Source organism: Vespula vulgaris, chromosome 4, assembly GCF_905475345.1.
Source record: "Vespula vulgaris chromosome 4, iyVesVulg1.1, whole genome shotgun sequence".
Classification (NCBI taxonomy): domain Eukaryota; kingdom Metazoa; phylum Arthropoda; class Insecta; order Hymenoptera; family Vespidae; genus Vespula; species Vespula vulgaris.
In genome coordinates, this window is record NC_066589.1 from 5,406,912 (window position 1) to 5,427,954 (window position 21,043).

Here is a 21,043-nt window from a genome sequence, read left to right on the forward strand (position 1 = left end):
TAGCGGGGCCCTTAGAAGTTCCCCTGGGCCAGCAACCGCGAGTTTCTTCGTCCGTAAATAGGGACGACGATAGCTGCGGGAGGAACGGCACTGCCGAGTACCACCACCAACACGGTAACGATCGAGCTCGTGGTAATCGCGACTGCCGTGGCAGCCACCGTCGTAGCGACAACGAGGACTGATTCGGGTAAGGCTGATAAAGGCGGGAAGAAGGCAGGATGATCGTGGATAATGCGTCGTCGTTCGTCGGTGATACCTTTCGTCTTTTCCTTCTGACACGCCACCTGGCCGAACACCGAGACCACCGTCCTGGAAGCACCACCTTTCTCGTCTTCTTTCTTCTCCACTTTCTTCTCCTCCGACTTCTCGTCCTTCTTCTTCTCTTCCTTCTCTCCCTGTAGTTTGTCGCTCGCGTGAACGTGCCACCGGGTCGAGCGAGTCTCTTCGTACGAACGTCGAGCGTGGGGGAACGTCGAACAACGACGACTCTGACGACAGGAGTTCTCGAGCGGCGAAAGCGCACGAACGCCGTCCTCGTAGTCCCCCTGCCGAGGCTCGCGAGCTCCCGATACGGGACACCGAGGTTCATGCTGCATCCTGCACGCGAGGCTATGCGCCCTCCTCCTCCCCCTCTTGCTCCTCCTCCTCTTCCACCGCCTCCACCACCACCAACACCTCCTCTTCCTCTCCGCTACGACTACTCGCACGTTTCTGTCCTCCTCCTCCTCCTGCCCCTCTTTCTCCTCCTCCTTCTCCTCTTCGTCGTCTTCGTCCTCGTCGTCAACGATGATCACGGCCGGTGCCGGCACGATTGCGAGCACCACCACCACCACCGTGACGAACTTAACGACGAACTCGACTCTCGAGACCTCATGGACACACCCCCGTGCGAAAACTACCTCCTCGGCTTCTTATTCTTTTTCTTCCTCTTCTTCTTTCTCTTCGATCTTCTTACACACCTTCGACTATTATCTTCTTACTCCGATTGATCCTTCCTTGACACAGCTATCACACTTATCCCGACCACCTAATATCTTTTCATCCGATACACAAATACGTTCCCCTTTACAGCTGCGATAGCGAAAAGAGAAATATGCATTGAAAAATAGGCGCGTGTCGCGGCTCCCTTTTAGATTGAAAAGAAAAAGAGAGAGAGGGGGAAGAGAAAGAGAGATAGAGAATGATAGAAAGGGAAAAAGAGGGAGGGGAGGGAGAGAGATGGAAGGGAAAAAAAAGAAAGTGAGGTTAGGGCGCACTTCACTTGCACTCGCGCTATACTACACCCGGATCGTGATGGCACGCACGAAGATGCGCGCGGGCGCGCGCGCACGCCTCTTTTCCACTCGGTGAGCAGCCCTTAAAGAGCTCGATTTTTGCAGGAAAACGAACTTTCGATCGTATCGTCGAGCAGGGATCATGGGTATATTTTTGGTCGCGGTAGTGTATAACACGCTAGTAGCTTCCTTTGCCCGAGAATGATTACGCGACGAAACACGCGGCTGTCGAATCGGCTGTCACGAGGAACGGACGAAGAGACGGTCCCTGCTCGATCGTTCCTCCTTAACTCCTCCGCTTCTCCGCGCACCCAGAATGGGAACGGTCGTTCCAGGAACTAGAACCCCTCGCAGCCTCGTTCGTCCTACTTTTCTCTCTCTATCTTGCTCGCTCGTTCGCTTGCTTCCTCGCTCGCTCACTCGTACACACTTTCACGTACGAGACTCTATCTTTATTTTTTTCGTTTTGTCTGATCCTTGTAACCGTTTAACCACTTGCTCGACCAAAAGGATTGTTAAAAAGCGTCTCGCCCAAATTCGACGAGTCGACGAACGCGAGATCGTCGACGACGCCGTCGTCGACATTGACGACGACGGCGACGGCGACGGCGTCGGCGAAGCTGGCCCGGCCAATTTTTGGCACGACGTTAAAGGGATACGACAACAAAGGAATCTCGTACACGTTTTGTTGTGTTCAGAAAGAGGACCACGGCGTCGGTGACGTAGGAAGCAGGTGGAAGAAACTGGCCAAAGGGGTTGGTCGATGCGCTGGAGGAGGGAGAAAGGAGAAAAGGAGGGTGCGTCCGCGACGTTTAAGAGGAGCCACGGCGAATCCACTTTTCGCACTTCGATTAGAGTGTGTGTGAATATGTGTGCGTATGTGCGTATGTGTGTGTAAGAGAGAGACAGAAAGAGAAAGGGAGAGAGAGAGAGAGAGAAAGTAAGAGAACGAGTGAGCTCTGAAGATGAACGTCGAGCTTCTTGTTATTCTTTATTATTCCGTTCGCGAACACGTACCGTACTTATCGTTCTTCCGATTCAAACAGTTTGTACGAAAGGGAAAACTTGTCGAAGAATCGCTTTTGGATTGCGACTGACATACACGAGAAATGAACGAGAGGCACCAAAAGGATTATCGGAACACGGGATAATTTATCTCACGCTCGTGCACCCCTGCACATGCACATACATACACACAGAGATACACGCATGCACGTACGCACGCACGCACGCACGCACGCACGCACGCACGCACGTACGCACGCACGTACGTTAAGTAGACGTTAAATTACGTTTGTATAATTTCTATGTACGTATTATATACAGACGCGCGTATATATACATCTATCATATATACGTATGTATGTATAATATGTACACAACAAAGAGAGAGACAACACCAACAAAAGAGAGAGAGAGATGGTTCCGAGCGCGTGACACACGAGAAACACCGAGCCCGTAGCCGCAGCAGGCACTGCGCGCGTATCAGCTAACGAGCGTATCCGACGAGTCCCGAGTTGGAGAGACGTCGGAAACTTCGGAACACCTTCGTTCTCTCGCGGCCCGTCTCTCTGTCTCCCGCACGCGCACATGCGCTTATCTCTCTCCCTCTCTTTCTCTCTCTCTCTTTCTACCCTTCCTTCTCTCGACCCCCTTCTACTTCTCCCTCTCGTATAAGCAGCCCCGCATTCTCCCTCCTACGATATCTCTTTTCAACGTTACGTTCGTAAGAGCTATAATCTCAGGCGGATCGTTTATACGAAGGGAGCGGTGGTACATTCTCTCTTTCTCTTTCTAACGCGCGCGCGCACCCACGTTTTCTCCGCAATTGCTGTAAGTGCGCGCGCGCGAGCAGACGATCGTAGGGCGGATTCTTTTCCCTCGTTCGGCAGGAACACGCCGGCCAGCAGGAGCTGTGCGCGCGCGCTCTCGCTCGAAAACGATGGACTCGATCGTATTCTCCTCCTCCTCCAACAACTTCTCCTCCTCTTCTTCTTCCACCTTGTCCTCTCTTTTCTTCTCGAGACGAAGGACGTATTCGCGTCGCTGTGAAGCAACCGAATTATAAGCGACGTCGACATGCACCCGACTGTTCTATCTAAGCGAGCGAGCGTTCTGCGCATGCGCCCTTCTGCTAGAGTGGCGCCACCATCGTATTGCGTCCGCCATCTTGTTCTTTCTCCTTCCCCGGGCATCTCCTTTGGCATTGCGCGCCGTCCCTCGGCACTTTTCAACCCCACCCTACCAAAACCCTTCAACGATCCCCTCTGCGATCCTTGCGGGAGCCTCTTTGCCAACCCTCTTCTTTCTTTCTTTCTTTCTTTCTCTCTCTCTCTTTCTCTCTCGCTCTTTCTCTATCTACATCATCAACCCACCCCACGAACTCTCGAACCACGAGAAAACCGAGAAAAACCGGCCGAGTGAAATCCTCGGTTCGAAGCGTGGCTGGCGCTTATGGATTCCTTCCTGCTCCTTTCCATATTCGGGCGCTTTCCGAACAAGTCGAATACATCGTCATAACAGTAGTCTCCTCGACAGCACACACATCTCAGCTGCCACTACCTACACGATCAATGAACGAGGTCGAAAGGCCGAGAATGAGCAAATGAATTTGTCGACATTTTTATGCCACGACTGACTTTACGCCTTTGCACGACTATTTTGACTTCGTGTACTTATACATGCTTTTGCGAGCACGCTTATAATATATTTTCGAACATTACTGGAATAGATAATTTTTTAATGTATCTATAAATTTTTAATGAAATATAATAAATCGCGATGTAGATTCTAAGATTCTAGATATATTTACTGTATCTAGATAAATTATAGTAATGTAATTTTGTCTGCTCGGATTCGTCCTTTTCCGCCATCTTCTTGGACTTGATACTTCCTTCGATACTGTATCACGTTTTGAATCTGTTATAGGAATAGCAAATTTATGCGAATCTTGTTATTCCGATCAAATAAAGTCCTCCGATCTAAAGCTTCTTCGATTATTGATATATTGTATGCTATCAACCTATAGCACAACTATTCAAAGAGGTCATCCGAAGAGCGATTGAAGACTCGTTCCGATCACGCGCCACAGGGTCGTATCTATTCTCGCTGGTAGCCATTTCTTTGAACTACAAGAAAAATATTCTTCTATTCTATTTGTTTCTAATACTCCAAATCATTATTAATTTTTCTTAAAACATTCTTGATGTTAACATTTTCATTCGATATATTATCCAAATCTAACATTTCGTTTTATTTCATATTGAAAAATTGAAATTGAAGAAAACATGAAAGCTGGAACGTAGCACCATCTAACGCTAATGTTTCGTTCCATTTTACATGCGCGCGCGAATATACAAAGCATAGCAAGAAGAGCATTACATTTCAGACATGTATTCATTCTCCATCACAGTCAAGCGTTGCGCATGACCATAATGAAAGGAAATTTTCGCGAATCGATAATTCATCACCAGCTGTAGCAGTATCAACGAATTAGTCATGCGGTCGTACCGTCTATTTACCTGTCATCGATACATAAAAATTCATTAATTGTTTCCGACAGATTCGTTACTTTCCTCTTCATTTGATCAAATCGATTGGTATTTTCCATATAACGTATCCTTCTTTTTTCGCTGAATATTCCATAGGTCATCACGAATTTTCTTTTTTCAGCAATTCTTGTAATCCACAATTTTCATCGCAAATAAATCATATATCAAATTGATTGGACCTATATATATACATACATACATATATATATACATACATATATATATATATATATATATATGTAGCGATATTAAAGTAAAAGTCATGGCCGAAAAAATATGAAAAATGGCGCATGTCATCGAGAAAAATGGACAATACGTGATTTACTTCCAATCGATGTAGTAGCATAGGACGTAATCGTATCTTTTATATACATAGATTAGAATTGTTTATACTTGTGCCTCAGCGATAAAGATTTAAATCTGACAACAGGAAGAAGGTCCAGTTGATGATGTCAGGGTTGACACGACGTCCTCGAATGTCCCCAATTTTTCTTTTCTTACTCATTTACCAGACCAAAGGAGTGTGGAGTTAGGAACGAATTGAGATTGCTGCGATAGCGGAAGGTTGGAGAGCTTGGCTCCAGTCGCTGGAGTGCTTCGAGCCATCTTCTTCGTCGACTTCCGGATTTCCTCATGACCCTTCTTTTTAATCGAACTTCGAACTGCATTGTACCATCACGTGCGGCCACTCGCCTAATCTCTCCCCCACTTCCTTCATCTCTCTTACTCCTTTTGCCTCTTTACATTAACTATTTTCTTTCTTTCTCTTTCTCTCTTTTATTCTACTTTCTCTTACGTTTATCTCCTTTAACGAGACGTGCTACTTCGATCGTCCGAATATATTGAAATGAAGGATAAATTTAGTTTCAATATATGGACTTTTCTGTGTAACTATCTCACTTAAAACTCTTTCGTAAATCTTGACATTTCTTTTCAATGTTTTATACGATTAAACTATTATATTAACAATATTGCTTACATATTTATATCATTTCAATTAATTACAAATCTATGCAGATACAATTTATATTGACATTTTTCAAATGTATCACACAACGTGAATTTCTCGCTTTTTTGCATTTTTTCGTTCTCTTTGATTGTGTATGCAAAATACATTTACTTAAGAATCTTATGTAATAACATAAGAAATATAAATACAATTTATTTTTATTTGGACGATACATCTAATGTTAAACAATGAAATGAGATTACAAATGCGTTTATTTGTGTGTGTTTGTGTGTGTATATATATATATATCGTTTTTTATTATACATACATACATACATACATATATATATATATATATATATATATATATATATATGCAAGCTGGAGCACTTAAATTGTTACAAATAATATCTTTAAAATAGTTGAAATCCACCAATACTAAAATTACCAATTTTATATATATATATATATATTTATACATATTTATATAAAAAGAACTTACAGAGATGTTAGAAGTATTTTTATTGAAAGAATTTCTCCTTCGAAATCATTCGAATTTTCTCATTAAGATATTATTAATTATTTTTGAGATATTAAATTGTAACAGTTTAATCATGTTATTTTTAAAGATAGCAAATACACAAAAATTAAATTTTTCCTGATGGCATGTAATAAAATCTCCTACATAATTATTTACATGGCTTTTTACAACTTTTTTCCTCTCTTCCATTCGTACTAAAAGATTCATTTTAATATTTTAATAAACTCAACTAATAACTTCGCCTGCCAATTTATGAAAATTTATCTTTTCTTTTTTCTTCTCTCTATAACGTATAATAAAATATATAATATCAATTACAGTGATCAACAATAATCACTTCCGTGTTTGAGATTTAATCTAATTCTTATATTAGAGATTATATAATTTTAAAAAATAATTTTAATGTATTGGTAAACAAATTACGTTGAAAAAATCTACGATTATGTACATCTCAAAATGTAATACGATCATTTCTTATATTATATTATATATACATATATATATATATATATATATATATATATATATATATATATGTATGTATATAATAATATATTCAAATATTTCAAATGTGCAATTTAATAATGGATAATTTCTTAAAAAAAAAACATCAAAGAGAAACTTATACCGATTGAATTCATTGATATTTTATACATAATATGCAGTCTACTTTTTTTTATATATTATCAATCAGCGTCGTTATAACACAAAATCTTTCAAGATTATTATAATTGTTATACTTTGTATCATTTATAACAATTCATATTATAGAACTTATATATATACTTGCATATGTTTATCTTTAAATGTTAAATACGAGTGACTATATTATACGTCCTGCATGAAAAAAGGAATAATTATATTTTCTTGGTCTTTAAATTTTTACATTTAAACAGGTAATATTTACAAAGTTGTAATATATAGATTTTATCATCAGTTGCATTCGTCATTTTACAATATCACCAGTGATCGTCGAACAATGTTAGATAAATGATTGTATATATATATATATCTATTTGTACATTGAAGACGTTCTGGTTTTTTCTTGATAACTATACAAAAAGATAATACACATCTCTGCAAAATCTGATACTATTCCGTCTGAACTATTTAGACTCTGCAATATTCCTGAGGGGGCGTACTGTTTTCCTGAATAAAAATTATACAAAAGAGACATATGATTTTTTTCATATACCACCGATTCGTTATCGAACTAGTACAAGTTACACCTATCTTTTGATTGAAAAAAAAAGCAAATAAAAATCACTTTTTTCTCTTTAATCAAGATTCGATATATTGCTCTACGATTATGAGCATATTATATGTACTTATATAAAAAATGCGAATTCATCATACATATTAAAATGTCATGTAAAAAATATAAGTACACGGAGTATAATATTATATTATATGTTATAATACTATATTAATATATTTTATTATAATAAGATAAAAAAAATTAATTATATTTTTGTTACATTATCAATCCAAAGAAAGATGTACTTTAATCTTTAGTTCTTTAACTTGTATATGCATATGTATGATGTTTATTTTGCTTGATTATAAAAAAGAATTTTAAGAAATATGTTTTGCCCACTTTAGATGGTTTTAATGGAATTTTTTGATGTATATATATATATGTATGTACATATATATATATATATATATATATGATAACTTCTATAAAAATGATTTCACTTTTAGAAATACTAAATATACACTATTCTAATATATACGTTAATTTATTCTTTTTTGTCCATTTTCGTAGTCGTAATAATGCAATGAATACAAGTATTCAAAGATCCCTTAAAACCATATAATGCATAAAGCAAGAAAAATGATGCTCTTTTGTTTAGCTTTCTGCAAGTACAGTAAAATGGAAAGTTTAATTAAAATCATAATGCACATGTGCATGTTTAAATAGATCTAAATAATTATAAAGTAATAGGTACTATACAAAACGATGTTCCCATATTTCCTAATCACTGCAAAACCATAACATTAACAGGATATATCATATTCAGCTTATATCACATTTTCAGTATTACTATATATATATCCAATACTAATATTTTAACTGATTACAATTAATTAATTAGTGGTATTCTGTGAAATCAATAATCCTTCCAATTAAACTAAATGTCACGTGATGATTTCTACAACATAATTAAAAAATTCTAATAAAGTTCGATTTTATATATAATAAGTTATAAGTTATAACAAGATAGATATATATCAATGTAAGCAAAAATATATCAGTACAAGCAATTTGTGTATCACCTCTTATAACAGAATACAGAAAAAATCTGCAGAAAAATATATTTGATGTTACAGTCCCTTGAGGTAAAATAACATGTCAAAAAATATCTTTAGCAAATTATTATTTTCCATATCCTGTAGCAAACTTGCTATCTCATGTTAATGATGTTTAACATGACCAAAGATGGTGGATCTAATTTTCCAATTAATTATTATTATGCTGCAACATCATTTTTTTCAAAATCAATAGAAGTTGTACTTGCACTTCTATTGTCTGCAGCTATGGCAAGATGATCAGGATTTAAAGTTGCTGAATTTACTAAAACCCTTGTATTTCGGGCTGGTGTGATTTGTACCACAGGAACAGGAAATTCTTGCGTCTCCGTATATAAGTTAACTGTATGTGGTCTTGTACTGCTTACAGATCGTTCTAAATCTTGCAACTCGCCTATATAAAAAAAAACTTTTATAAGTAATTACTTTTACAAATAAAAAAAAAAATACGAATTATTACATGTATATTACCATTAATGCTATGTGAGTCAGAAACCATGAAAACTATTCCACCAGAAGGCTCCCCAGTACTTATACTACCATCATCATCAGATGATGTTGAAGATGACTCAGAATCTGAACCACTACTAGAATTATTCGTATCCTGCCTATGTTGTGTTCTCCTAGATCTATTAAAAGGATTTTCTCTCTGACGTATAAATGTTCCCCCTTGAGTTCCTAAACAATTATTTTCATAATTATTTGTAAAAAAATTATGTACGAAGCACTGCTGAAATGATAAACTGTTTACCTTGATAGCCATCTCGTATCAAAGGGGTTGAGTCATCAGCATCCGAATCACTTTCATCTGTAACAACTTGCTCGTCTGCTGCAAAAACCTTTCGTTTACAGACGGGACATACTCTACGATTTTTTGTCAACCAAGGATCAATACATTTGCTATGGTAAGCTAAAATGTATAGATATATATGTATATTGTATATAAATACAAAATTATTAATATTTTATGTATGCTTGTCATATCACATATTTATTATTATATATATATCATATTATTTTGCCAAAAATACTTTACCATGGGCACAAGGCAACACTCTTAATTTTTCCCCTTCTGTATAATCATCTAGACAAATAGCACATGTTTCATAAGGATCACCTTTCGTGTATTTATGAGTTGGAATTTTGTTTAAACTTGAATTTGGTAATCTATGTCTGAGTTGCCTTCTTCTGTCTTTAATACATCTGACAATCTAAAAAAAATAACAAAAGGTTCAAGATATAATTATTATGCCATATATATTAATATGTTTTTTGGACTCACCATAAAAATAACCATGACTAAAAAACATATTCCAACAACAATTGCAAATGGCAAAAGCAAATGTGTATTAATATTAAATGGTAAATCATCGTTAATCAATACAAAATATAATTGATCATACAAGTAATTTTCTTTGATAATTAATCCTGTAAGTTCACTAACAAAAACAGATGGTATTTGTATTCCTATTGGATCTTCGGCTGACATTGGCTCTGCAACATGATAGAATAATAATTTATATATATTTTTTATATACAAAATTCTTAATGGTAATAAAAAAGTACAATCTATGAAGTACAACAAATAAGATAGGAATTATGTACCTAACTCATTGCTGTTCACATTATGTATAATGGCAGCATCATAACCAGCCTTTTGTGCCATTCGTACTTTAATTTCAAACTTACACTCATACCGAGCAATTAAAACTATCCAATTCCCTTCGTAACTCGTATCATTTGGAGGGCCTTGTATTTCATGACAAGCAGTAGGAGGTTGAGCATAAACAACCATGCCCTAAGAGAATAATAATAATAATTTCTAAATTAATAATAAAATATACTATACCATATATATATATATATATATATATATATATATATATATATATATATTAAAAGTATTTAAATATATAAACCTTAATCCCTTCAGATGGTATAAAGCCACCAAATCTTGCTGGCATATCTCTAAATTCATCATCTACTTGATATCTGGTACCTGCTGAGAACACTAAAATGTCGGCACCACAATATGCGACACAAAGAAGTAATAGTAAAAGCCATAATTGAACTTGGTGGCTTACACAGCACTGCTGCATTTTTGAAATTATTAAAAGATAAAATTTAATAAACAGATCTATATTTCTTTAGTTGATTCATTATACCAGTTTCAAATTTATTCTGCAACCATTTGCAGAATTTTATCCATTGGAAAAGTCTAATGTTATCTCTCTATAAAAATAAATACATATAATAAGTACAAACAGGATATTAAAATGATTGGAGGTCTACATACATATATACATATATATATATATAAATATACATACATATATATATACACACAAACATAAGAACCATGTTGATTTTAACAATAAATGTTGATATAAATATATGTTGATTGCCTTATCATCAATCTCAAAAAATCGTAGTCTTCAACATCTTATCACTCGCGATAATTATAACTTGACATAAAAAAATAAATCTTCATACCGATATTTAAATATAAAAGGAAGTATCCCAACGTATCATATATCAACTCGTAATGCGTTTAAAATCTCTCATCAATGTACATAACCTTCAAACCGTTCAGACACACCTATTATTATATGACATCATTATTAATTGTAAATCATTCTACCGCATAATATACTTCGTTTAATAATCACGAAATCATTGAATTAGGATATTATTCGATATCATTTAAATTTTGTATAGCCAATGAAAAAAGCCAATGTTCGTATTTAAACAAAGCATTTTTTTTCTTCTTCGATGACCGTTCAATGTGTTCATTGATAAATCTCCCATACATAGACAAAAGCAAAGCGCATACAGAATAAAATTACAAAAATTAATCTCTATTCAAATCTTACAAACGCTAGGGTCGTCGCACGACTATTTCACAGATATTTAAATATATCAATTCAGAGGAAGATCGAGTATGATGAAGTTGCCTATTGTTCATAACATATGTATATATAGAATTAAAGATAAGAGTACATCGTATAAAAGAGAATAGAGAGAAAATAGAGAGAGAGAGAGAGAGAGAGAGAGAGAGAGAGAGAGAGAGACAAACAGAGAGAGAGAAGGAGAGAGAGAAAGAGAGTGTAAATGGATAAAAGTCAAAGATCTTTAACAATAATTAAAGATATTTACGAATACGTACTAATAAATTCTCTTTCGTCTCTTTCATCCGGAAGAACAAACGACACAGGAAGACCGCACAACGGATATTGTTTGGCCACTTGAAAAATATTTTAACGTAAACGTGTGTGAGTGAGTATACGCACGTAATATCCTTTTATACAATGAAAAGTGTGTGCAATTTAAGTGCACGTTGTGTCACTACAAGGAAGATGTCATTTACGTCTTTGCGTGGTTCATTAAAATTTGAGGTTACGGAAAGCGAACGACGTAACGTCACACTGCGCGCTGCTTTTGCTCCACTGCTTGTCAATTACGGGCAGTGCCTTGAAAAAGAGTGAGAGAGAGCGAGAGAGCGAGGGAGCGAGTGAGTGAGTGAGTGAGAGAGAGAGAGAGAGAGAGAGAGAGAGAGAGAGAGAAGGAAAGAAAAGAAAAACGTTACTTTTCTTTCTCACTTATTTTTTTTTTCTTCCTTTCTCATAAGATTATATAAATTCGCTAAAAATACGATAACGTTCTCAAGTAAGTTTCTTCTTCTTCTTCTTGTCCTTGTTCTGTTGATTATGTCGATTAAAATTACGATTCTAAATTACTGCGTACTCGTGACATCGTTAGAGAAATCAGAAAGAACGAAGTTCGTCGTCTGATCGGTCCTTCCAAAAGTTATATACATACATACACAAACTAATCACGATTTTTTCTTCGATACCGACATTTATATTTTACTTTAGAGATTAAACGGAACAAAAACGCAACGATAATCCTTACTTCAAGCTAGATTTATCTGTCTCTCTGACTACGATTTTATTTCTCACATCATATATGTAAATACAATACATACATTTTCTAACGGAAACACAGTGGCGTCGTTCCAGAGAGACACAGCAAACGTGAGTGAGAATTACTGGCGCTGCATTTGTATTTTCTTTGATGTTATCACGAGTTTTAAATAAAAAAAAAATATTTAGTTAAACAGATTGTCGTTAGTATCGAATAATGCTCAGGTAGAGACACGTGTAAGTTGTGCTAATACAAGTTGAATTATTGATATATCAAAGAGAAAGAAAAAGAAAATAAAAACTAATTTAAATTTTTACAGACATTGAAATGTAATGAAATCAAAGCACTGAAGCTTATTAAAGATATATTAAATAATTTTGGAAGTAGTTTGATGAGATTATACACACACACACACACACATTCTTTTGAAGGTTACAAAACATTTTTTATAAACATACCGAAAACGAACTCTATAAACAAACAGTTATAAATTAGGTTAACTCATAATAATACATAATTGTATTGTTAATTTATCATCGTAATTATTAATAAATGGATACATTGAATAGTTTTATAAATCTTAATTGCATAAAAAATATTTACCAACGAATATTTGATAATAATAATAATGAGGATAAAATATCAGGAATATTTATTTTTCAGTGCTGTAGAAACTAAAATATAATTATATATATAATAAATTATTTAATACTATCGTTGTATTGTATAAATACAAAGTGCTATTTTATATACATGATAAATTAACATGATTTATAAGAACAATGATTAGCCAAATTTAATATATAAATATATAACAAAGTAAATTTTGGTTACTTTGAAATAATATTCATTTTAAAAGTTATTAGATTTGTAAATTTATAACTATACATGTATCAATACACCTTATTCTCAAGTGTTCCATAAGGCAATGATACTGTAATATTAAATTTTATTTAGCTGACACTGAAAATTTATAACCATCAACATGGAAAAGTATTCAAAGTATACATATTTAAATTAATATCTAATAAAAGTTTAGAAAAATGTCCTCTTGCACATATACACCCAATGTATTAAATAAAACCACTGCTGTACTAAAACAATTGACCACTTGTTAGTTTAAATATTTTTTAAAACTATTTACATATCCCTTGAATCAATGAAAATCGTTTTATTGCTACACTTCAAGGCACTCAGCTGCAACTAATTATAATAATTAAAATTCAAAATGTACAAGAGGTTTTTTAAGCTTTAGTTATAATAATTATATCTGCCCACGTGAAAATCTATCATTCAGCATTTCTGCTTTCATTAAAACAGATCTCTTTTGTGAATGATCCATAAATCGATTAACTTGCAAGTCAATATTACGATCGAACGGCCTCCTAGTTGGTAATCCTGCTGCTTTAGCTTCCTTTTCTTCTTTCTATAAAATATTTTTTTTTTAATTTGTTATGTATAATCAAGTTAACAGTTTCAAGTAAATATAAATATATTAAAAATACCTTTCTTTTCTTCTTAAGTTTGCTTTGATGTATTTCCAGCAAAGATTTTTCTTGTTTTTTCGTCTTCTTCGACTTTTCCTTAAGTAACTCAATACAATCTGATTTATCTACACTACGTAAAGCTGCTGTTTCTTCTTCTGACTAATAAAATAAAAACAGTTAGTCGTTAAAATGTTAAAACATATGCCATATTATTTAATAGATATACTTTTCGTTTTCGAGCTTTCTCCACTGGAGTATCAGTCCAACAAGATCTATCAGACATATCTGGTCCAGGCCTTAGTCTAAATTTTCGCGCACGCAATCCAAAATCAGCTGCTCGTGCTGGAGGTAATTCCATCATCCATTTTTCACGTTTGTGTACTACATCCTCGGCAATCTTAAAAAATAAATATTTTTAATATACATATATCAGCACCATAATAGTTGTAACGTGATATGTTTTCCTTACATCTTGTTTAATTTCATGAAAATAATGTATTCCAGGAGTTTGTAATTCCTGATAAGTATGGCCATTATTTGCAGTGCTATGATGAATTAAAGAAGATGTTACTGTATCTTCATCTTCAAATTGTGAATACAAAGCCATACGTTCTTCTTCATTAAGTAGTTTTATATCTTCTGGTATTATAGGGCCTATTAATCTACTTTTTGTGTCCTCTTCATTTTGTTTTTGTTTAATTAAATGAGGTGGCAATGCTGGTCCAAAAGCAGCAATATCATCCATAGATTCATCAATATTTTTTGATGGACTGTGAGGTTCTTGATGTTCCTGATTTTCTTCTTCCAAATTTAAAGCACTCATTATATTTGAGTTTTCATAATTGTCCGAAGTATTTTCTATTTTTGGCAAACAAGGTCCAATAAAGTCAATGCTAGTTATATTATCTTTATCACTAATATCTTTAACGATATTTTTTTTAGATTCATGTTGTTCTGTACACAAGGATGTATACACATTTGTACTTTTTTGTTCATTAAATGTTTTAAGCTGTGGTGGTAACACTGGTCCATATGCACAAGTATTAGTTTTTTCACTAGACTCAAGTGTATCACATTCTGCATCTTTTTCTTGTAATGATTTCATCTGTTTGTTCATTATAGACGTTGGTTCTAAAGAGATGAAATCTAATAAAGTATCTGAAATGGCACTAGGATTATTATTACTTGAACTCAACAGTGTTATACTGTTCTTGCAATTTACCTTTTGTAGTTCTTCCACATGTTCCTGATCAGGTGCTACTTGTTTTTTATTTACACATTCATATTGGCTTTTTAAGTGCTCTCTTCTTACTTTGGTCTTATGATAATATGAAGATGAACACAAACTTCTAGAATCTGAAATATCAGATACATTTTCGTCCGTTTCCGATAAAACATCAAAATCTGATAAATCTAAATCTTTACAGTCTTGTATATCTAATGGAGTAGCTGCTTTACAAACTTTAGTTAATGACATTGAATGAGATCCATTATCATCATGAATCTGATCAACATTTTCATGTGCACTATGTTCATTTTCTAAATGCTGTAGTCGTTTATCTTTGGTCTTTTTAATCGACTCGTGTCTTCCATGTTCACTTCGAGATTTTTCATTATCTGACGATCTTAATCGATTTGATTGACACGATCTATCCCGACTTTTGTGTCGAGAATATTTATGTCTATCGTGATACTTGCTTCGGTATCTGTCAACCGATGATCTATCATCGTAACTTCTATCGCGAGAACGTTCTCGGGAATGTTTACGATGATCATTACGATCTCGTTCTCTAGAGTGCTTCAAATCTCTGGATCTTTCTTTTGAATCCATTGAATATTTGAGATTTTTTTCGCCTGATGCAGAATCGCTTTCTTTTGTACCTCTATAATCCTTATGCATTCCATATTTTGCATGTTTTACAATATGCCTAGACTCTTTTTCATCTATGTCTCGTTCTCTTGATCGTTGAGATTCTTTTCTATTAGTTTCGTGTTTAGATCTTTCTTTTCTATCGTGATAACTTTTATCCTCTAAATGGGATCTATGTTTCGATTTCTTCCTAGGTGACTTCTCTTTACTCACGGTGTCTGGGATTATAGCCGCATCTTTACGAGTAGCTTCGAAACGAAATCGGCGTCCATCATCACTATCCTGGCTTTCGGAATCCGTATCCATCGATGTCATAGTTTAATTATTTACTGAAAATATAACAAATTTATAAGTATCAGTTTTAATTAACATAATGTACATTACATGCAGAAAGTTACTTTATAATCTGATTTTTATGTGAAGATTCATACAATATTTTGTTGATATTAAAACATATTGATAAAATTAAAAAATAAAAAAAAGAAAGAACACTTGATTAACATAATTGAGATATTAAAACATCGAATTTCAGGCATTAAGTAATAGCTATAAAGAAAAGTTAGAAATGCAATAGTACTAGACCATTTTATTTACTACACAGATGTTAGAAAATTTTACATATGATGATAGATTCAAAATACAACTAGAAGAGATGTAATTACTACTCTAGGCGTTTCTCAGTGTCCTTAGCCTCTGTTTGCTTCTTCACAACAGTGTCAACTAGTTTGCTAATTTTTTCTGATTTTGATTCAAGAGGAATACTCGTCTCCGAGTTTGACTGTAACATCTTCTTGATTTTTGCACCACTATATTTAATGGATTTTATAAATCCAGCTGTCACAATTCCTTTTAAACTTTGAGTAACACTAGATTTCCAGACGATTTCTTTTAAACATCGTTCCAATATTTCACAGCATTCAGGATCATGTGCAATAGCACGTAAACAGTCTTCCGTATCCTTTGATCTTGGACCTAGGGACCATGCTCTTACCAGCTTTATTTGAGGTGTTCGGGGTAATTGATTTAAGTGATGTACTTTAGTTGCTGGATTTGTATCTTGTTGACATATTACTGTCATTTGTTCAGATTTTGGAAAATCTACATATTGCTCATAATGTTGTAAAATTGGTGCATACAATTCTTTGAAATTTTGTAATTGTGGAACAACAATGTTGTGCACTTTCTCTTTATTTTCTCCAAAAATCATACGAAAATCACCGCTGTAAGATAATCCAGCAATAACTTTATAAAAATCTATTTCAGTAAAATGTTCAGGAAGTAATAAAAGTGCTGTGCGAACAGCAGAATGTAAATTTTGCACAAGAGCCATGCGTATCTGAGAATGTTCATTTGGTTCTACCAATACTTCTACGGGCTTATGTAATCTTCCTGCTATATATAAATCATTCCAATCTAGTAAATCCTCTATTAGAGAAATATCAGATGTTACTCCATATTTAATGGTTTGTCCTGTGACTGTTTTTACCAAAGTATTGTAATACATTTTTGCACCCCAGTTTTCTTGTACATTGGTAATAAATTTATATCCAAGGTACCTCAATGGCATAGCATAATGTTTTGGATTAAGTTTTATATTATCCGCATGCCATTTGTTTGCATTTTGTACAACAAATATAAGGTCCAACATTTTATTATCATGATTGTTTAACTGTTTAAATGCACCAGATCCATATGCAAAGCAGAATTTTATATTTTTTGGGAATTCGTTAAGAATTCTTCTCAAATTAGATAACTCAGATATTTTCTCTAGCATTTTGCAGATTAAAATACTAACCAAAGTTTACAAAAATATTAAACGTCTGCTATCTTATGTACTTCTCTTATAGTCATATATAAATATTACTTTTATTAATTTTTTTTTATAAATATCTGTATTTTAAGATACTATCTGATATTAAAGACCTCCTAATGGGGTCAATGTTAGCGCAAACCATAGGAATTTGTGGCAATTTTTCAGAGTCAATAAAATATACTGTTGGACAATACTTTAAGTAATTGGCACCTGTTTTGTTATGATAATTCTTCATGAATGGTATCTTCCAAGGCCGTCCGTACGGATGAACACAAGACAAACGAGATTTGCCACTATCTGCTTCCTTTTTCAACGAAGGTTCATTCACCACCTAACCTATAAATTCAAGTAATGAAATATCGACGTGACTATGAGATATTTACTAAATACAAAACATTATTCAAATAAATGAAAAATTAAGTTAACATAGATGAGAATAAAAAAATGTGTAGAAGAAAAAAACACACCCTCGATAAATATTACTTATCCTGATGTAAGCACACATACGTGTCGTAATCTTAAAAAGTGATATAAATTATACCAAATTTTCTTCTCTACCGTCGAATAAAACAAATAAAATTTAAAAATTTAATAGCTTTATACGAGAGATTCTAAATATAAGTTCACACATTTCATACGAAACACACTTCGCACATTACAAATTTGGACAATAAGCTTTATGAATCTTCTACGAGATCATACGAGAAATAATCAAAGAAACACGCATACGTATATGTACGTAAAAGAACAAGTTTTCGATTAGCTTTCATATTTTCGTTACAGATGACGCTACCGTCAACTTTTATTTGTACCTTTTTTATCGATAAAATTTTTCTAGAAAAAATATTCTTATCTATTAGGGATAAAAAAGTATTTTAATATTAAAAAAAGAAATTAAATATTTTGTATATCATTCTGATGAATTGGGAAAATGACAAATGCGATAGTTACACAAAAAGATCTTATTTTCGTAATTAGAATATTCGATATACATAGGCTGTGAAGATATTTTTATGATTTCCTTGAAGTACATTAAAATTTAATTTGTTTTATGAATCTTATAGCTAAGGAAGAACCTATATATTTCGAAATATTCATTCTTTGATACTGTTGATACGTAAGTGAATGATATCTGATATCTAATCAGCCTTATACAGTTTTATTAATTATGTATATATATAAAAAGAAGTTATTTTGCTTTTGTAGAAGAACGAGATCTTAAATTCTTTTTAGTTGCTTGATCTACTTCAGGTAATTCATCATCTTCAGATAAGGTTGATTTTTTACCTAAAAATACAGATCATTATTAAATATCAAATGTAGATATCTTTTAAACCGAAATATCTTCACTTATTTTATATTCAGACTTACCTTCCTTTTTTTTCAATTTTTGTTTTGGTTTTACTTTTGTAACGACAGGAGTTGTATTTTCTCGAGCACGTTTAATTTGTCTCATGATGAAAGTATGTAAGAGGTAAATTTGGAAAAATACAATGACACTTAAAACAGTGTATTGTACAATAGGAATATTGAAGTTACCAGTGGAGTAATCAAATGAACTTTCAATTTGATTGAATCCATACAAAAATACTAAAATTGTAAGCATTATAGATGCAATACGAACAAACACATATACTGAATTGGCAATCAGGAACAAAACTGTAAAAAATTTAATAATATAATTTTCAATTAATGAGATTATGTGCATATAGAATGTAAATGATTTATGGAACTCACTTCTTGTTATATTTTCTTTCTGATTAATAAAATGATTAATTCTTGCAGTATGCAATAAAATATCTCCAGTATAATGGAGGATAAATAGTATTATGCTTACTTGTTGGAAACTGTAATAATAATAATAAAAAATCAATAATATTAATAAAATATTCAAGTATCTAAACGAAATTATAAAATTATCGTACTTCAAGAAATAGGCTGTAAAAGTGAAGAACAATCCTATGGTAGTATATATAATACGTTGTGCAATGTCCTCTTTTTTTACTCGTTGAAAATATAATTCTGGGTAACAATGTAACCAGTAAGAAAATTGTCCAATAAAGAATAACTTTAAGGAGAAAGATAAGAGTGCTGGATAATCAACCCATAAAGAAGTTATATTCAAGAGTAAATTCTCTCTGAAACATTAATAAATATAATAAATATAGAGATTCTATTTAAATAAACATTTAATAAGAGATATAAATTTTACCTGATTATAATATCAATACCCCAAATAAATGACAGTAGATAAAATACTATCAATTGACTGGATTCATTGAACTTTGCAAGTTTTACTTTGCTTAAATGAAGACGTTTTGATATTTTCTACAAGGAATAGAGTAGCACTTTATAATATAAAAATCTTTTTCTATATATAATAAATTTGACAAGTGGATACTTACATCAAATATATATTCTTGGAATACAGCATGTACTATAATTGTTATTAAGAAATAAAAAAATACAGCGCATGCATCTTTCCAACCAGTTGTATATTTTTGTGGTAATGTCAGATCATCGGTAGTTGCTGTAGATATATTATGATGTATGACAATAAATGTATAAGCCCATGGTGATGTAACCTGCAATTTACGTGTAAACATTTTTAAATCTTAAGAAAAAATCAATATGTTTGTAAAAATTATTTTAAAGATTCATCTATTTATATACAGAAACAATATGTTATAAAATGAAATAAAATTAAATTCAACTTTTAATTTAAGATATTCCAATCATCGATGATGATTTACTAATCAATACGAATTATAAAAATACGAGTGAATTAAACTAAAGAAATTCATGTCAGAGAGTAACATATGTTCATTATGCATCTGACTGTCAAAGTCAGATACTTGTATTGAATTGTTTAATAGTCTTCACACTAACTTTGTGATATTTATAACATATACAAATGAAATAATATATAGAAAAAAAAATAATGAAAAATTGAAGTCTATTTAATGACACTGTGTAGATGAACCAAATAATACGGACACTGACCTGTATCATTAAACCGATTATAAAAACCATAGCCACGCAGGAAACGATATCGGCGTGATTTTGAATGATAAATTCATGACTGAATATCGGGGGATTCTTGTTAGAATTTTTTCGGCCTTTTATCGCAACCATTTTTGTAAAAAATCAGATTTGTTGGACGTGATAGTTTTAAATCGTAGTGTTACGAGCGGCACCTCGTATCCTACTGCCGCTGCTCACCACCTCATTCAGACAGACTACTAAACCTACTGCTACCGTTCACCACCTTACGTGGCTCCGGTTTAAAAGCGTGTGACCACGTTCAACCACGTTGTCGAT

The 21,043-nt window shown here is 33.3% G+C and overlaps 4 protein-coding genes across 15 annotated transcripts; all 4 read right to left on the bottom strand.

The window, feature by feature from the left end:
• Positions 1 to 7,150: 7,150 nt before the first annotated feature.
• Positions 7,151 to 12,724, bottom strand: LOC127063246 (E3 ubiquitin-protein ligase RNF13-like). 9 transcript variants are annotated; one of them, XR_007781302.1, is made up of 9 exons: positions 10,959 to 11,682; positions 10,548 to 10,860; positions 10,234 to 10,426; positions 9,911 to 10,122; positions 9,665 to 9,839; positions 9,380 to 9,538; positions 9,100 to 9,306; positions 8,596 to 9,022; positions 7,151 to 8,471 (listed from the first exon to the last, which is right to left on the bottom strand). XR_007781302.1 is itself a non-coding variant. In XM_050992730.1 (8 exons), the coding sequence occupies exons 2-8, from the start codon at positions 10,725 to 10,727 to the stop codon at positions 8,790 to 8,792; spliced, it is 1,359 nt and encodes a 452-aa protein (XP_050848687.1). In that variant the 5' UTR covers positions 10,728 to 10,860; positions 12,614 to 12,724; the 3' UTR covers positions 7,151 to 8,789. The 9 variants fall into 9 exon arrangements, 8 of the variants coding, with proteins under 8 accessions (XP_050848687.1, XP_050848688.1, XP_050848685.1 ...); XM_050992730.1 differs by lacking the exon at positions 10,959 to 11,682 and adding an exon at positions 12,614 to 12,724 and having other exon boundaries at positions 7,151 to 9,022; XM_050992731.1 differs by lacking the exon at positions 10,959 to 11,682 and adding an exon at positions 12,541 to 12,559 and having other exon boundaries at positions 7,151 to 9,022.
• Positions 12,725 to 13,201: 477 nt separating this feature from the next.
• On the bottom strand, positions 13,202 to 18,458 carry LOC127063240 (serine/threonine-protein kinase prpf4B). Of its 4 annotated transcripts, none has more exons than XM_050992703.1 (6): positions 18,190 to 18,458; positions 17,933 to 18,053; positions 14,509 to 16,238; positions 14,266 to 14,436; positions 14,058 to 14,198; positions 13,202 to 13,978 (listed from the first exon to the last, which is right to left on the bottom strand). In XM_050992703.1, exons 3-6 carry the CDS (start codon positions 16,222 to 16,224, stop codon positions 13,817 to 13,819), a joined length of 2,190 nt encoding a protein of 729 aa, XP_050848660.1. In that variant the 5' UTR covers positions 16,225 to 16,238; positions 17,933 to 18,053; positions 18,190 to 18,458; the 3' UTR covers positions 13,202 to 13,816. The 4 variants fall into 4 exon arrangements, with proteins under 4 accessions (XP_050848660.1, XP_050848659.1, XP_050848662.1 ...); XM_050992702.1 differs by having other exon boundaries at positions 17,933 to 18,058; XM_050992705.1 differs by lacking the exons at positions 17,933 to 18,053; positions 18,190 to 18,458 and adding an exon at positions 16,575 to 16,720.
• On the bottom strand, positions 16,571 to 17,683 carry LOC127063213 (phosphatidate cytidylyltransferase, mitochondrial). Its single transcript, XM_050992640.1, has one exon. The coding sequence runs from the start codon at positions 17,681 to 17,683 to the stop codon at positions 16,571 to 16,573; it is 1,113 nt and encodes a 370-aa protein (XP_050848597.1).
• Positions 18,459 to 18,669: 211 nt separating the features above from the next.
• LOC127063592 (translocating chain-associated membrane protein 1) lies at positions 18,670 to 21,034 on the bottom strand. Its single transcript, XM_050993581.1, has 7 exons — positions 20,726 to 21,034; positions 20,128 to 20,307; positions 19,935 to 20,050; positions 19,648 to 19,860; positions 19,460 to 19,569; positions 19,094 to 19,381; positions 18,670 to 19,009 (listed from the first exon to the last, which is right to left on the bottom strand). The coding sequence occupies exons 1-7, from the start codon at positions 20,855 to 20,857 to the stop codon at positions 18,912 to 18,914; spliced, it is 1,137 nt and encodes a 378-aa protein (XP_050849538.1). The 5' UTR covers positions 20,858 to 21,034; the 3' UTR covers positions 18,670 to 18,911.
• Between the last annotated feature and the right edge of the window lie 9 nt (positions 21,035 to 21,043).

Coding starts and splice junctions, on each gene's coding strand:
- LOC127063246 (XM_050992730.1), bottom strand. CDS start 10,727: ATGCAGCAGTGCTGTGTAAGCCACCAAGTTCAATTATGGCTTTTACTA. Junction 10,427..10,547: donor TACCATCTGAAGGGATTAAG/GTTTATATATTT, acceptor TTATTCTCTTAG/GGCATGGTTGTTTATGCTCA. Junction 9,307..9,379: donor GATACGAGATGGCTATCAAG/GTAAACAGTTTA, acceptor ATAATTGTTTAG/GAACTCAAGGGGGAACATTT.
- LOC127063240 (XM_050992703.1), bottom strand. CDS start 16,224: ATGACATCGATGGATACGGATTCCGAAAGCCAGGATAGTGATGATGGA. Junction 14,437..14,508: donor TTCATGAAATTAAACAAGAT/GTAAGGAAAACA, acceptor TTATTTTTTAAG/ATTGCCGAGGATGTAGTACA. Junction 13,979..14,057: donor AACTTAAGAAGAAAAGAAAG/GTATTTTTAATA, acceptor AATATTTTATAG/AAAGAAGAAAAGGAAGCTAA.
- LOC127063213 (XM_050992640.1), bottom strand. CDS start 17,683: ATGCTAGAGAAAATATCTGAGTTATCTAATTTGAGAAGAATTCTTAAC.
- LOC127063592 (XM_050993581.1), bottom strand. CDS start 20,857: ATGGTTGCGATAAAAGGCCGAAAAAATTCTAACAAGAATCCCCCGATA. Junction 20,308..20,725: donor TAATCGGTTTAATGATACAG/GTCAGTGTCCGT, acceptor CGTAAATTGCAG/GTTACATCACCATGGGCTTA. Junction 19,010..19,093: donor AAAATTGAAAAAAAAGGAAG/GTAAGTCTGAAT, acceptor CTGTATTTTTAG/GTAAAAAATCAACCTTATCT.